Raw genomic sequence first — 17830 nt, 5'->3', positions numbered from 1 at the left:
TGTCCACAAGAGTGTAAATGCTACTATTCATACCAGTGGCTGCAAAATCAGCTAATGAGCAGTAACTGCTGATGAGAAGGAATTGAGTGAAAAGCACAGCTGAAACCAGGACAGTGACAGTTTGATCAGGTCTCTTCTACAGTACATCAAACATGAATAATTTCCTGCCTGCTCCCTCATTTTAGTTAAGTAATTGGAAATCCTATTGATCTGCACACAGGGCTTAAAATAACAGTTTCACTGGCAGGGCTGTAATTTCTGCAGACATGTTGTTCCTGATTAGTATTAGGATAGGAGCCACCCATCTCCACAGCAGCTGAGCATCTGTTAGTACCATGTCAGGAAATCCTCTGATGTGGGGCTGCTGTGGGTGAGCAGAATGCCATGTGGTGGCGACCTCACTGATAAAATTGAAGTGTGTGGATTTAAGGTTGCTCTGCATACTGACTCAATAGTTTATATTCTTTCTGTCACTGCATTTTGCAGAGATCTGTTATCAGCTCTCTGAAAGAAGGAGAGTAATAACCATCACCAACCAAACAATCTGATGAATCAGTCTGAAGTGCTGTTGAAAGATCATCTCTCTCTTTTTCTCCCAGTCTTTCCTTCCCTGCTTCATTGCTTCTGTGTGGGTGACTGGTTCATCTGACTCTTCTCTGTTCACAGTGGGTCTCTGCTACTCATCTTGTATTTGCCATGCACTGATACTCTGGAGGGCTGAAAATGTAAGAGACAGCAGGATCTGAAAAGGGAAACAAGCTTGTTCTCCCACTCAGCAAGAACTAAGAAGCAGAACAGTGATATAGACACAGCAGCTGGCCAAGCTGAAACTCAGATGAAAAACTTGGCAGTATAGCCCTTATATACTGGATTTACTATAATTAAATATTTAGCTGCACTGCAGCTTGAGGACTCCAGTACATGGAGTGCTATAAACCAAAGTCTCCTCAATTTTATAACTGCTTTGTGTATGATTCCATACACTTCTCAGGTAAAAAGCTGTTTAACTCATTTGAAATCTTATGCAGAAACAACTGTGTGTAAGGCCTGTTGTGTAGCATTTTCATTAAACGTAACTAGGACAGCCTGGGATATGAATTCCTATTAGATTTCAATGAAGGTCTAAATCCCAGAGATGTATCTTGACCACTGATGAAATGTATATGATTTATCATCCTGTGACTGATCAACTTGTGCATACATGTGTTCTCATACTTCACTGTTCTTCATTTACCTGTGAATCTCAGTGATATTTTTTTTCTACCTGTCAGTTTTATGGCATCTGTTAAGGAAGTAGTCCACAGTGTTTCATAAACAAACTAATAATTCTCACATCTTTATGTGGCCAACAGGGTGTGCCAATACTTTGTGTCCATCTTTACAAAAAAATGAACAGTGTAAAGAAATTTGAAAATTTCTTAGCTCACATAAGTTAATATAGGAGCTAAATCCACAATTTAGAACTCCTGACTCTTTGTTCTCTGGTCATAGTCACTTTTTACCACATATAATGAAGAATAAGCTACTATGTTTTGGGGGCAGAAGTAAGTGCAATTAAAAAAGGCAGAAACATTGAAGTATTGCTGGTAGGAGTACTGTTGAGTTACTGTATTAATGGGATAATTAATGTAACTACATAATTGCATAAATATAATTACCTGTTTTCTTGGTAATGTGTGCAGTGTTGAAAGGTGTTCCAATACAGGTGTTATGGTGCAATATAGAATACTGTTGTCTAATATGCATATAGTAGAGATAAATACATTTATTCTGAATTTTTTAGACAAGCTGGTATCGTATTGGGCTGTCTTTGGTCATATTTGAGACTTCTGTCTATTGTGCTGTGTTAACAAAGGGACTTTAATTCAGCATGTTGCAGCAGACTATGTTGGTCACTGGACGGTGCTGCAGAAGGGAAGGCAACTTGCAGTAGCACTAATTTCAGCTGCATAGTTTCTGCTCCCATTGGATGTGATAATGCCCATCATCCTGCTATGCATCATTCTGCAGAGTTTATCACTAATTTCTTGCTTGTCTGGAAGAATACCTGCTCCTTCCACATGATCCTCCTTTTCACCTCCTTTTGTTCATCTCAGGATCTTTTCAGAAGCAAACACGGCACATTTTTGTCAGTTCTCAAGCAATATAGATAAAGATTTTACTCTTCCACCCATCCCTCTCTTTCTTTATCTCCCTTCAGGTTTTCATCCTCAGTGCAAGACAAGGGATCAATTTGCCAAGAATTACTAGCTGATAACTAGGAGCCTGGATTTGGGCCCACTAAGTGGTGGGAAAGGGAGTGTAATGTTATTGACTCAGTGTGGACTTGTTACCTCTAGTGTCCCAGGTGCTGCTTCCCTGGATAGAGTTAGAGACTAGAGCAAAAACCTGTGTTACTGTTGATGTGTTGCAGGTGATTGTTTAGGAGTTGATGAAGACGTATTCATTTTATTCCAAGTGTTAAATTAGAGTGGTAGTACAGTAAGTACAGGATTACCTCTCCCAGTGGCTCAGATATTGTGGCAGTGTTCCTGAAAAAATGCCACAGATTTCTGTAAGAGCAGATTGTATCTTAAGTGGTGAATTTATTTTTATTTGCTTTCATCAGCCATACTGCTTAATTCAAGATGCTAAACTGAGTGCTTCACACAGCCAGGTGCACAATGCTCCTTGGGATGCATTTAACAAGGGAAGAATACTTCCCATGAAATTGTGTTGTGTTCTCCAGCTATCAAAATCTTCCAGGGGCTCAGAAAAAAAACCAGCCAGAAATTATTTTCAAAAGCAGAAGCTGACATTTAGTTTCAAATTGCAAAGATGTGAGAAATGCTGACAAAAGTTTTCAGAAAGGTAGAGCATTTGCAGCTTAAAGTAATTTTTCCCTGTGAGATCAAGTCCAGCTGCTTCAAGTCAGATACCCAAGAATCAAAGTTTCCATCATTCATTATGAAAAGCTGGGATTTAACCACTGTAGAGCTTTGAAAAATCCAAGCAAGCGTGTTTACAGATTTAAGTACTTTTCTGAGTATTTGAATTTAAGATTTATTTGCATATACATCTCTTAGACACTTTCTCCTCCATGTAATCAATTTTCATGCTGCTATTTACAGTCCCTATTATTTGTGGAGTTGATTAAAATGCTTCCATTGAATACTTGTAGCAGTGAAATTGATGGAAAGTGGTCTAGCCTGTCTTCCCTCCCCTCATCCTCAGTCTCTACAAGTAGAATTTCTCCATATATTCTGACTCATAACCTTACGAATTTTCTCCCCACTTCAGACTTTTAAAATTAAATACTTCTTTTATTTTGAGAGTTTATTTGCTTGTCTCCATTCTTTCTGTAGTTTTCTGTATTTTTCACTCAGTTTCTACTCTGTAGGTGCTTAGACCTAGTCTTAGCTTCATGTGAACACCTAGCCTGCACATCAGACCACTGAAGCCCCTTAGCATTGCTGAACAACTTTAAATGGGGAATTCGAGTCCTGTCCTTAGTTTGCCAGACATAAGCAGATTTGAAAGAAGTCTGCTTTTTCATTGAGGCTTATTTCCCTATCTAAAACACAATATATGAGTCATTTACACGTGCAACTGTTTTTGGTGCCAGAAGCACTCATTTTGGCTTGGCTTTCTTCTTGACTTCTGCAAGAGTGGACTAGCTCACTCTAATGCTGCTTTTTTTTACTTGATTTCTGTGGATGTCCCCAGAGACGAATTTGGTCCAGTTAATAAAAATAGAAACAAAAACGTGCAGAAGCTTCACTTACAATTCTGTGGCATTTAAAATTTTAGACATAAAGACAGTTGAGTCTCAACAATGATAACTTTATATACAGGAGTTGTTGATTTCAGGTTTAAATTTGATATTATGGTTAGAACTGCAGTAAGCACTGGTGAAGAACAGTGCTGACTACACCGCTGTTTTGATATAATGAGCGTGTCCCCTTGAACTGTAAAGGGGGTGTTGCTGTGACAAATAGAGCTACCACTGGCAGAACAAATTGCACAAAGCTGAGACTGAAGGGTTCTACCTGACAGAAGCAATAATATGACAGGGTTTTTGTTAGCTGGAAGACATATTCTGGTGTTCATGTTAGCATTCAGGAACACATAATCACCGAATGATTATATGAAGGTGCTTTATTAAAGAGCTCTGGGTGTCAGGGGTGCACATACCCAAATCTGACCCAACGCGGTTTTGAGTTGAACATGTTTTTATGCTCTATGGTTATATAACTTTCATATTAATTATTAAACTTACATTGTTCTGTTGTATGCATTGATTTTACCCAAACATGGATTTCTCATGATCCCCCCCCAAACCCCTAACATAGTTTCTCATGATTCTTTAAACAATAATTATATCTGATCACATCTAACAATTATATCATTTATATACTTATATATATATACTTTATATATACAAATATAAATATATTTATATATATATAAATATATATATAAAGTATATATATATATATATATATATACTTTATATACATACTGACTACACAGGTGCAGTTTCACATGATCTTAGTAAGCACAGGGCCTAACATTTCCCAGGGCCTACTTTTAACACTTTTCCTAGGGCTTGCCAAGCCTAACTCTCTTTCTAACTCCCCGAATTTTCTATGATTTTAAAATCTTTTACTATCATTCACACCATAAACAGAAGACAGTGTAAAAACACAGCTCTATAGGATGGTTATAAAATATCAACTTCTGCAGTGTAAAAAGGCAAAAAATAAAAAGGTAGAAGTACTGTGAAATACTCCCTGCAGTATTAAGGCCAGTATTAAGGTCTGTTGTACAGACAACAAATTTCATGTTAGTACTACTTGAACTGGTTTTATGTTGCTGGAAAGGATTGTGGCAAATGTGGTTGTTCATTAAAAAGCTGAGACCAGTATCAGTAAGTTCTCCGCTGAGCTGTGCTGCTCTGGAGCCCGGGCAGGGTAAGTGCCATCCCCTTCCCGGCTGGTGGCCCTGCTGGCCGGGCTGAACGCGCCATCTAGTGACTAGCGGGGATGGGTTATTTAAAACAAGGAGAAAAGAACAGAAAGCCAGCAGGGTTTTTAATGATTTCCTGCATCAGAAAGGAAAATGGATGAAGGTTAACAAATCCTTATATTGCCTTCTCCCCCCCCACCCCCCCGCCCCATTAACAGTCATTCCTAGATCATTATCTGTTTTTAAAAATGACATTGTTTCTATTGTCTGTTCTCCTCTCTGCTCTCAGGCTGTTTGCTAAGATAGATTGAACTCACCTGCTGTGGAAGACTATTTGGGCAGGAAAGTTAGTGCTGTATTCACAAAGCTTCAGAAGTTATTATAACATCAGTTTATGGCCTGCATCTGAAATGCTGGTTCTCAAAAATTTGGTTCAAATGTCTAGAACTGCCTGAATTTCTTAGAATTGTAAGAGTGATTTGAGTTGTGAGGGATCTTTAAATGTCATTTAGCCCAACCCCCCTGCAATGAGCAGGGACACCTTCATCTAGATTGGATTGCTCAGAGCCCTGTCCAACCTGACCTTGAATGTCTGCAGGGATGGGAAGTCTACAGCCTCTCTGAGTTCCAGTGTTTTACCACTCTCATTGTAAAAATCCTCTTCTTTAGATCTAGTATGAATCTACCCTCTTTTAGCTTAAAACCATTAGCCATTGTTTTATCTCATCAGGTCCTACTAAAAAAAGGTTTGTCCCAATGCTTTTATAAGACTCCTTTAAGTATCAAAAGGCTGCAATAAGGTCTCCCATCCCTCACTGCCCCATTGTCCACCTGTCCTGTATGTAACTGCTAAGCCTCACTCTTGGTTGTGCATAAGTGGTATGCAAATTGGATTTTGTGCAAAAAGTGGCTAATATGTGGGCACCAAACTCCTACTGGTGGCAATCGAGATGGAATAACTTTATTTCAAAAATGTGGACTACACTAATTTTTGTTACCAATCAGGGAAGGAGTTATTTGAGTCAACCAACATCTGCTAGCTGTACAGATGAAGAGAAGAAATGCAAACTGAGGATCTTTATTTTCTGTATGCAATGTTTACAAATCAAGTTAAATATTGAAAGCAATATTTTGATGTTGTTTCTCTCTGAAGAAACAGTCCAAGTCACTGTTACTTTGAAAACCAACTGTCCGTGTGGATCCCATCTAATCAAGTACTAGTTGTTTTGATTTAAAAATAACTTCTTTGAGATAGTTTGCTTAAGGAAAGTGTTATTATTTTTCTGTCCTTTTTTTTCTAGGATATTAAATACAACCTTGTTTGAACTGTATGAAGCTCTGGGCAATTTTCCTGCCTTGTGGGTCTTCAATGTGCTGCTTATGGTTCTTCAAATTCTGCACTGTTTTTGGTCTTACCTAATCATAAAGGCAGCCTACAAAGCTCTTTCAAAGGGCAAGGTAAGACAACATGGTTCTGTTTCATTATTTTAAGTTTTTCATTATCAGTAAAGGTTACTTTTTGTTTGGGTTTGGTTTTTTTTTTCCTAATCCATAACATACTACTGAAGACACGTCTTGTTTCAGATAAACTCTTCTTTCCTTTCCTGGAAACTTTTCCCCACTCATAATGATCGTCAGATAAGTTAATAATACTCTGTATAGTGATTGTCTTCATATGTGCTTCCACACTTTATTTTTACAACATGGTACACTGAATTAAACTACATTAGGGAAATCAGATTAAAGAAACCCAACAAGTAAACTGCTTTCTTGGGGCTGCCTGTTCTGTTTTTTGTCTTTATAGTAGTTGTTAGCAAAATGTTCATTTCACAGCTGGAAGTGATAGCAATAATAATAAAATGAAATTCTGCTGCGTTTGCTAGTGGCAAAGTTACAGATCACAGACTCTTCTGGGTTTTGGTATTAATGAGGTACTGCAAAGAGTTATGTATTTTCTTTCTAGTATTCCCAGAGCAAGACTGTTTGGGGTAGAATTTAGTGTCTTGCTGCCAGTTGTACATTTGACAGGAAGATGTCAGTCCCAGAAATACAAGCCCCATTACAGATGCTGTGCAGACACAGGGCTTATGTGCAGATGGTAGAACTAATCCTTACAGATCATGTAAAGTCAGGACACTTTGCCCTTAAAGAGCAGAGCTCATTGATGTGATTGACCCCAAAGTGAGCGGGATTGTTCTCCGGAAAATTGCTTTCTATGAATGTACTGGAGAGCTCAGCCATGCACTGGCAGAGCCCAGGATCTGCCACTCAGTCTGTGAAAGACAGTGCATTCACAAGCTGCATTTTGCCTGGAAGCCACACTTCAGTCTGCTCTGCTTTTAACAATTATTAGCCTCAGCTGTCCTGTCTGAATTATAACAGTGACTTCAAAGACTGCTTCCTGCTCTCTCTTATTCTGATTGTTTATCCTTTCCCTTTTGCTGTACTGGAAGGCTGGGAAGTGGAACCCCTTGCACGTAAGTTCCAAATTTACTATGCGAAAGATTTATTCTGACACAGTGGTGTTTGTGCTTTGGGTTGGTTTGATTCTTTTAATTTGTAGTTTCTGCTTGGTATTTATCCACTGTTTGTATTTATATATTTAAGTAAAGATTATCTTTAAAGGCCATTTTTACTTCTTGACTATGCATTACCTAAAACCATTCAATTCCACCTCTGTCTGTAGTATCTGGGTACTATTATGCTGCACCTTTCTTAGATAGATAGATAGATAGATAGATAGATAGATAGATAGATAGATAGATAGATAGATGTGTGTGTATACATATATAAATATCTACAGGATAAGAATCTGCTCCGTCAGCATTCAGGACACATACTTGAGGCTGCCAATCCTTCACCTTGTAGTTCTAACAATTGCACAGGAGAAAATTGAGATTTTTACAGTGTTAGAGCAGAGTTAGACGCTTGCAGTAGCACAGTGACTGGGTTAGAGATGGATATGTATAACATATGTACAGAGGATTCATCTTCCTTCAGATCTTAACTTCCTCACTTATTCTTCCTGTTTCTGCAATGAAAATAAGGACTATTTTCACAACACATTACAGATACCTTACAAATAAGTATTTCAAGATGTGTTGTATTCATATCACATTTTAAGTGCAAAGACCCTGCTTTGTTGCTGCATTTTAAAAATAAAGAGAGCAGATCCCATGTTTAGCAGAATTGGCTGCAGCATAGAATCTTATTTTGATTTTTGGCTTTGGGGCAGGACCCTAGCAGAAGAATTGGCAATTAAGAGAATTTAAGTTGATGCAGAATTGTTCAGTCATCTGGTCTGCCATCACATAGATCACAGGTGCTCAGTACTGTGTGCTGAGACCATTGTCTTCTGTCTGATAAGGGTACAATTCTAAGTGTATTTCTGTACCCCCACCAGCAGCACAGTATAAGTCCCTTTATATGAAAGACACTGAAGTAACCTATTAATTGAAGCTCTGTAAACTATGGAACCAAATTTCTGACCTCAGCTGAATTCCAGTTTCACGGGTGTCAGAATTGTGGGCTTCTTAGACAGTGACATTAAAAACTTTACTTATTGGGAGCTATATGAGAACTGTTTTCTTTTTTTGCTGGTTCCAAGCAAAATAGTGTCACTTAAGTACTGTGATATTGCAAGGGCAACACTGGGAGCCACAAAGGCAAATGGCTCTTTCTGGGATGAGAGTGGAATTGTCATGAAGACTTTCCAGAGGCGAGGAGCATTACTGTAAGCAAAAAATTACACACAGTGGCCCTGTTCTTCAAGTGTTTTTAGTTCTTCAGGAAGAAGAATTCACCATGTGTTTTTCCCCCTTTTATGTCCATTTGCTGTAGTAAAGTCGGCTGTAATTGCCCGATTGTGGCAACCAGCACAGCATGGATCGATCATGAAGAAATTGGGACGCAGTTATACAAACAAGAGTAGAAGCAGGCATGAAAATGGCATCCTTAGAGCTGCATGCAGGTTAAACTTCAGACCTCTTTCTGTTGATGCTATTTTTTAGTTCTGCATCTGGTGGACTCTTGCTAGATCTGGAGATTTTCAAGATTTTTCAAAGAAGTCAACTGAAAGTTAGTAGGAAATCCCTAGCAACTAAGGTCCCTCTGTTTCTGAAATACCTTTTCAGTGACATAATGTGGCACATAGTTGAACTGTGACTCCTGTGTTAGAGACTGAACTGGACTATGTCCACATTTTGCAAGTGGCATTCTCACTACATATCTGAAGTCAGAGACTGGAGTACCTGGTGTGGTGAGTTTTATTTCAAGCAGTACTCGTGTGTCCTCCTGTGAGCACACAGCACAGTTCCCTGGAGCCATGTGATCTCCAGTGAGTTGGCAGATAAGAGGCAGGAGGTTGGGTTGAACATTTTGTATTACCAGGTCAAAGAGCAGCATTCCAAATGAAGGACAGGAAATAAAGTTGTAATTAGTAGGAGGGTAGAGGGACAGAGCCTAGGTTGAATCTGGGAGTTTGGACTTTTGTTTACTTCAGTCTGTACAAAACCCTTTGCCTTGAGCACTTGGCCATACTACCTTCAGTGCACCAGTGCCAAGTTCTCACCCTGCCTTTGAACATGCAATGTGTATGTGCAGACATCTGTGTTTGAAGTGAGTGCAGGAAGGCAAAGGCAGAGAAGTGTGCCAGAGCTGAGATTGCCTTCAAAGCTCAAATTAAAAAAAGTGTGAATTCTGTTTCTCTTGAACCAAAAAGCTGAGTTGTTTCCTCACAGTCACCTACTGTCTTCTTCTTTTCCACATTCTACAGGTAGCAAAGGATGCCCGAAGTGATGTTGAGTCAAGCTCAGATGAGGATGAAGCACCACCTCGCTCAAAGGCCCTGCACAGCACTGTCACCACGAATGGGACCAGTGGTGCCAATGGGACAAATGGGTATCTTACTGGTGCCACTTCCTCAGAGGAGCATTAATCCTTTGGTTCAATCATGAGACACAAACAGAATGAACTGTTTGCTACTGGAAGTAAATTATAAATTGTGAATGCAGTTTATTCATGTATTTCAGCATCAGAAAAAATTAGGAGTGTCAAAGCATTCTGATAGCGCACTGCCATATTTCCTGTTTGTGAATGAAGACAGCACACCATTCTGTATACGTAGGCATGCTGTATGTGTATGTAACTGACACAATGGGAGCAGTATTTTCACTTGTACTGTCTGAAATATTATTTATTTTTTATTCTTTTGGGAACTTCTGGACAAAAGGGAATATCCATTCTCAAACTTCATGTCTTGGTTTCTCGGTAATGGAGAGCGTCATGCTCAGATCTCTTCTGTCCATCCCTGTTGCTTTTGCTGAATCTGCTATAAGTAATAGTTGCTTGATTTGTTACTTACAGTAAGATAGAACATAGCTTTATAGATTTTAGATCTGCTTCAAATATTTTTGCTATCTTTGTGTTTTAAAGTACTGGTTTTGAAATTGCCTATCAAATCACAGTTACTGTTCCTCCAACATAATTTGGGAAAAAAATGTGGTAATTGTGGGATATTATTTTAGCGTAATTTAAAATTCAATTTGGTGGTTAATTGCATTAGAAATAGACTTGATTTGTTGTGCAAATACCAAAAAGCATTGTTGTCAGCACTTAGGATCAATTAATTCTTACCTTTTCTTTTGGACTTTCAATTTTTGACCTCTACAGATTTTAGCTTTTTTGCAGAGATTCCTTGTAAAGAGGTGTTTCTTCAAATGCACCATTCTGAATCCAGACTGAACTCCTGAAATTGTTTCTGTATGTTCACCTGATTGAGAGCAGGGGTGTAATGGAAAAAACAGCAGATGAAAAGTTCATTGCTTTCTTGGACACAGCTTAGTCTAGGTATTGTTCTCAAGATTATTGCCACTTCCTTGGCAGGGTGAAGAGAGAGAAGGCAGAATGTCATACATTACTAGAATTAGTTTATTTTACATGTGTGAGAACTTGAGCAAAATTCACGCAAGCTTTGAATGCTGAGCAGTATTTCTTCACCCCTACAAATAAAATTAGGGGGCACCTGTAAAATAATATTGCATTCCTTTTTCATCCAAGATTTACAAATAGTGTCCCAAAGAAAACAATGTAACACCCTAGGTAAATACCTTTGAAATATTATATACATACTTCTTCCGGTCTCTAGATCAAAGTTTGATGGAGGATGCTAAGGATCATACAGCTCTTGAAGAACACTTCTGTGATTTGTGACAGCAATGCCAAAAGTAGGCAGTGTTCTTGGGTAACAGACTCTATGCAACCTACTGTTCAACAGTATTGTGTGTGTGCAGACAGAACCAATGTGTTTATAGACCAAAGACTTACACACTCACACACACACACACACAAAAGTTTAAAAAATAAAGGAAGGAACAAACCAGGAAAAAAAATCTTAAACATGTCTTCTATATACAAAGGGATTGGAGTGCTGTGTTCAGCTGGAAACCTGAGCCATGAGGTCATTTCTGATTCCTTCCACCTATGCAAATAGTAAAATACAGATGGTTTCTGATGCCATAAAACATGTTTAAAGACTATTTTATACAGACTTCATTGAAGAAAGTGTGATGTCACTTCTTTCTTTTGAAAACTGAGATTTGTCCTATTCTACTGGTAACTCTTAAAAACTTCTAAAACTTATTATCCATAGAAACTCCTGTGTCTTGGGAAAAAGCAGGTGTTCTAAAAGCAAAGTCAGAATGGTATGAATGGAAATAGTATCTCAACTTAGTAAAGAGTAAAGGTAAGAAAACTCAGAAATTGTAAATCACAAAAGATCTCAGTTCTGCTACCCACAGAGCATCTTTTGAAAAAGCCAGATAATCTTGTAATCCAGCAGCTGCATAGTAAATATGTCCATGAGTATATCTGAGGGAGCAAGAGAGCCTTATTTAAATTTCCTTCTCCCCAGAAAGTTTCTCTGTCTCTAATTTTTTTATCTGTCTCCTGTGCATTTGATTTCATACAGTTACCTGCAGGGTAGGTTACACATGTGAAAATACACTGATTACGATAGAAAGTATCCTATATATGGTGTTCGCAGCTGTATAGTAATTACTGTAAAGATGATGCCAAGATTTTAAAATAAAACCATCCTGGGATATATTAAATTAAGATTATAACTGTGAAATCTGACCTGCTAAAATGTTAGTGGAGAATACCAGTTTAAACACACCTTTTTCATGGTGTTGATTACTACCTCCACTGAACCATTTCCCTTTTGTAAAGATGGTTACAAAAATGGGATTCTGGCAAAATATTTTGTCTTACATGAGAACAGCATGTTGCTCTGAACTGTCAGCATGCACAGCACAGATCACATACTGCAATGTTTATGATACCAGGGCATAGAGAAGTCCCCAAAAGCAATCCCTGTGCCAGAGGCCTTTAGTCCCTGTTGGTCCTCTTCAGCAATGCTCTGTAATGTTCATTCAGATGTAGGGTCAAGACTACAACCCTTGAGATGATTTACCATCACTGCATATGCTGTTAGGGTATCATAGAATCACAGAACGTTAAGGGTTGGAAGGGACCTTGAAGAACACCTAGTCCCACCCCCCTGCCATGAGCAGGAGCACTTCACACTAGACCAGCTTGCTCAAGACTATATCCAACTTGGCCTTGAGCCCTTCCAGGGTTAGGGCATCCACAGCTTCCCTGGGCGAGTTGTTCAGTATCTCACCACCCCTGAAATAAAGAATTTCTTTCTAATAACTAACCTAAACCTTTCTTCTCTTTGCTGCAATCCTCTTATCAGCTTCATGGTCCTTCTCTGGACATGCTCCAACAGTTCCATGTCCTTCTTATGTTTGGGACACAAGTCCTGGCTGCAGTACGCTGGATGGAGTCTCACAAGAGCAGGGGGACAGAATCCCCTCCCCTGCCCTGCTGCCCACACTCCTGTGGATGCAGCCCAGGATACATTTGGCTTTCTGGGCTGTGAGTGCACACTGATGGTTCACATTGAGTTTTTTGTCAACCATCACCCCCAAGTCTCTCCACAGGGTTGCTCTCAATCACTTCTGTTCCCAACCTGTAGGAGTGCCTGGGATTGCCACAGCCCAGAAGTAGCACTTTGCACTTGGCTTGCTTGAACATCATGGTATTTCCATTGGCCCCCTTCTCAAGCCTGTCAAGGTGCCTCGATGCCGACTGTTAAATGGTGTATCTGGGATTGAAATTCTTCTTTTGAAGTTTAAATTCAGTTGCATCTGTGATATGCTAAAGTGTGTACACAGTTACCTTGGTTCTGCTAACACCCAGTGACATACTTATCCCCTATAATCCTGGCTTTTTGGAGTCTGTTCTTAGCAGTCTAGGATAAACTTCATACAGATATGTCTGGAAAGTGAGGTAAAAGATTCAAATGACACATTTGGGGAAATAGGGTAAGAGGAAGCCTTAAGCCAAACTTCACCAACCTTTGCTAAACAAGGACCGATCTTTCAAGCTAGAGGTTTATAATAAAAATTACTAATTCACACTTTTTTCTGTCTCTAGCAGGAAGGATCAAGTAATTTAGTGATCAGACATGGCAGTGTGCTTTGATTCATCATTTTAACTAATGGGTGCAAAAACTTTGGCTTCATCTTCCACTCTGCAGAGAAAATGCCATGCAATTGTTTCCTTTTTCATTTGATTTTTTTTATTTTTTTGATGAAGAGCTTTGCAAGGTGCATTTGGAGGCCATCAAGTATTTAGAGGTTAATTGAACATATTTCAGAAGATTGACTGAAATTATTCGCATGGTAAATGTGAGACCTTAAAAGGTTTTGTGTATTCACACCTTTTGTAGAATTGTCATTTAGTAATTCTAGATATGAGAGTTTGTACTCTATAACCTCTCTGTCTTTGAGTTCTATGCTCCTTGTTTATAGTACAGTACATGACACAGTGATTGAGATGTTGAAGTAGAAAAATGAGGAAATTAGAGTTTATTAGTAAATAGTAAGAATTTGTCTTCTTTCCTAGACAGCCCAGATAATAGTAAAATAAGATTCAGGTTATCCTTTGTGTACTGTTTTCCATATTGAATTATTTTGTATGAAAAAAAAAAAAAAAATACATGGTGGGTTGGTGGTTTTGTTTGGTTGTTTTTCATAAAGAACAACATTGCAGAAAATGGTAAAAATACCTGATCAAACAACAAGGGTGGACATTGGAGTCTTTTGGGTCTTGGTCAATGTTAAGTAGTGCTAGTTTTAAAATACCAAAGTGCCCCATGCTGTTTCCTTGTTGCCCTTTTGTAGTTTTTTCTATCTGTTATTTATTTAATGATTCCAGCAGAATTGGTGCAGGTGTCATAGCTTCATATTTCCTGCCTCAGCCTGTGACCATTCTGTGACCATGTGATTGCCAATGCCAAATGCTTTTTCTGAGACCCAAGTACATGCACTAAAGCTTTGCTTACAGTGAAGTGATTCTTGTCTTAAATCTGTATCTGATTCAGGTGAAAATCACTTTCTGGTTCTGAACAGGACATGAGGGCGAAAGCTGTGACCCTGCAGCATGTCACTGATGATCAATGCTGGTTGAGACACTGTGTTTTACACAGAGTGCTCTAGTAGGAAGCCTAATGCTCATTTCATTCATTTTCTCATTACCACAGCCTTCTGTATCTCAGAGAAATATGGGCTAGCATTGGTTTTATACAGCTGATGCTTTGGTATTTTTTTAATCTCTTTGCTACAACTCATTTTTGTATGTCTCCTATTGTCTACTTCCTGTGACATTTGTGGGAGAGGAGTATTCAATACTTTTTACCCTTCCTGTAATGTAAACCCTCTTAGGCCTAACTTCAGTGTTCTGCAAACTACAGTTGCCTTTAAACCATGAAGTAAAACCAGTTTGTATTGATTGTTTTGACTGAGTTTGATTTGGAACAGAGACTTAATGGGAACTTCAGTAAGACAACGTTACTGATTTTTCTCTTTTCTTTTAAAAAGCTCTAGTGGAGACTTGGAAAGGTGGTGTACATGTATAGCCTTTAAACTGTAAAGATTTCTGATTGTAGTTGCAATGAAAACACAGTGTTTGAGTGTGTCTCTACAGAATTCTCAATATTTGAAATTGTTTTCAATTAAAAAATGAGGAAATACCGTGAAAGGATGTTTTGGAGTCATGTCAATGATCACACATGTCAGACATAAGATACTGTTTTACATGGCTGAAAATGGGTGCAACAAAACATTTTCTGGCTTCTGAGCTTCAGATTTTTGCTGTTCTGGGGTTTAACTTCACACAAGCTGTCATACCATACTGTTCATGTTGACTGCTGCAAGTCAGGGTGAGGTATATGACACATTCTCACCTGTGTTTTCATGACAATCCTGTGCTTGAGCAACTCTTTCAGAAATGTGGCAATGTGTAGGAACTCCACTGTTCTGGATACAGTTATGCACTAGCTACAAGTCCTTTCATGTATAGCTATTGTGTGGAACTTTGGGAGTTATTTTGTCTTTTATTTGGCTGGGTTTGGGGTTTTTTCTAATACAGAGAATAATTATTCCTCATAAAATCTGGAACCAACCAGTATTGTGGGCTATTTTAATTTGGAGACACTTTCATAATAAACATAAGTATTAGAAATGTAGTTTTTGTTTCCTTATTTTTATTATGAGATGCAGACAATTTTTTCCTTTGTTTTAACTCAAAGATTCTTAATCACACTGTCAACTCCAGCACTTTTTTGACAGATCCAAGTATGTCTTTGCTGTGTTCATCACTGCAGTATTTTATGTTGTTTCTTGTATGAAGCTGTTTGCAACAGGAAGTGTTGGAAGGACAAGTTCTCTCTATACAAATTAAAATTTTTTCATTACAAAAAAAAGGGATATTTTCCTAGAATTTGAACATAAAAATTTTGCATGGTAATAACTCCTGAATGTCCAGCTGGGCTCATTTTGGGAAAGCTATCTCTTCTCAGTCTAGGTGAGCAGAGTTTCTTAGAAATATACATTCAGATGTTTTCTTTTAGGCAAAACTCAAAGCACCACCTACTAACCTCTTGTGGAAGTGAGGGAAAAGAGCCACTCTTGTACAGTGTTTCTCCTAAGGAAAATCTGAAGCCCACCAAAGCTCAACACTTAGCAAAGGTGATCCCTAGTGTACTACAGTCCCAAGCAGACTGTCAGAATTGTGGACTAACCTTAGAGAAAGCTGGAGCCTAAAATGACAGGTAATCATTGCAGAGTTGCAGTTGACAGCATTGAGAATTGCAAGCCAGAAGAGGATTTTCCTCTTTCCTTTCGAAATACGCCTTATCAGATGGCTTATCTACCTTTGCAATAAGTGTAGGAAAATACAGGCCAGTAAGTCATGCTGACACAATGTGAAAAAAATACAATTACCAATTTGCTGCATTGTCTTTCCATTATGAGGTTGTGTCATACATGGAGATAGACAAGCAAATTTCTCTCATTAGCTTTGCATGGGACATTAAGTATTAGTTGTTTGCCTGTTTTTAACCTATGAGGTAAGCATTTACATCAATGTATTGTGCTGTAACTTAGCTAGTAAACTACCTACGATGCCACCTATCACTTTGACCTATTCCTCACTTAGCCAAAAGGTTAATGTATGCAGCCTTCTCTTAAAAGCTTGGATTCCTTTATGTTAATTGCAGTTGCCATCAGCATGAAGTGTAGCATGCTTCTAAATCAAAATAATGATACATAGCTGGTGTTCTAACAGAGCTATTTCTCTGCCCAACCAGTTATTCCAGCTGAAGCTGTGGTGTAGAAGATAATAGATAATGAAGAATTGAGCCCAGGATCCAGTAGCCAGTGCAAAGTAATCCAGTGAGGCAAGTCAAAGAGCGTGTTTCCATGTAGAGTTATCCATCAGTCATAAAACGGGTGAGTAGTAATTAGCATTGTTCAACTTTTTAGTCTGTTCAACAGACTAAAAAGGAAGAAAATCACACTGATGCTAATTGTATCTTATTTCAATTAATCATTTCAGGGCATGACTATTTATATATATATTAAAAAGTCATGTGAAAAACCACCACACACATGACTGAGACACTATTTTTAGCTTCTCTTAGTCTCCCCAACAGCTTTCGAATGTGTTGCTCAATTAGTCCAAATTTGAAAAGGAGATTGTGTTGCAGTTATCCCTGTCCTTATAATGTACTTAAAGTCAGCAGCCAGGCAGAGAGGAGAGCCACAGGTCAATGCACTGGACGAAGGGTGAACAGTGTTATTAATAAGGTATAGTGATTGGCTCATGAAAATGAGGAGGAGTTATTAAGTATGGTGGGAAGAAGTCCTGTTAAGGTTTACAGCTCTTTTGACATGTACTTTCGTGGTTCCGATTAAAAGGGTTTTGAACCCTTTTCTGTTCTCCCCTCCATCCTTCCCTTTCCCTTCTGTGGTTTCTGGCTGGCAGGGCTGTCAGGGCAATGGGGGGCGAGTGCTCGCCCCTTGCGGGGCACTGCGTGCTGGGAGGCCGGGCAGGGTAACAGCGCCCCGCCGCTCCGCACCAGCCCCGCACCTCGGAGCCTTTCCACCAGGGAAGGGCAGCGACTGACAGACCTTGGGAGGAGCCAAATCTACAGGTAAGGACAGAACCACGGACTGTGGGAGGTGCCGGGAGGACATATAAGGCCTGCTCGTGAATATTAATGAGGCTATGCAACATTGAGTGTATAAAGGTGAGCAGAGAGTCTCGCTGTGCTCCCAGCGCTGTCCCTCCCTTTGCTTTGTAATTTTAACGGGTTCTAATTAACTTTTATTTACTCATTCCCACCCGGGCTCTGAGTTGAGTTGCAGCAGGCTGCAGCTGGTGTCCTGCAGCTTTAGCAGGGGCCAAACTGGCATAACTCTGGAGTGGTTCTGTGGCTCTGATCCTTAGACTGTAAAAAAGAGCTGAGATCGCAGTC

The 17830-nt window shown here is 39.0% G+C and overlaps 1 protein-coding gene across 4 annotated transcripts in view; it reads left to right on the top strand.

Annotated features, from left to right (window-relative positions):
* The window catches only part of CERS6 (ceramide synthase 6), a 97510-nt gene extending 81972 nt beyond the window's left edge, over positions 1-15538 (top strand). For 2 of the 4 annotated variants that reach the window (XM_086896783.1, XM_086896785.1), the window contains exons 9-11: positions 6249-6405; positions 7401-7424; positions 9722-15538. In XM_086896783.1, coding sequence (XP_086752909.1) covers positions 6249-6405; positions 7401-7424; positions 9722-9883 — 343 coding nt within the window. In that variant the 3' untranslated portion in view covers positions 9884-15538. The remainder of the gene's footprint in view (positions 1-6248; positions 6406-7400; positions 7425-9721) is intronic. The other 2 variants (XM_086896784.1, XM_086896786.1) reach the window with 1 other exon arrangement.
* Positions 15539-17830: the final 2292 nt, after the last annotated feature.

Source organism: Cyanistes caeruleus, chromosome 7 (assembly GCF_971803275.1).
Source record: "Cyanistes caeruleus chromosome 7, bCyaCae1.hap1.1, whole genome shotgun sequence".
In the NCBI taxonomy this organism is placed as follows: Eukaryota; Metazoa; Chordata; class Aves; order Passeriformes; family Paridae; genus Cyanistes; species Cyanistes caeruleus.
Note: the sequence above shows the minus strand (reverse complement) of the source record. Positions and strands in the feature narration are given on the sequence as shown.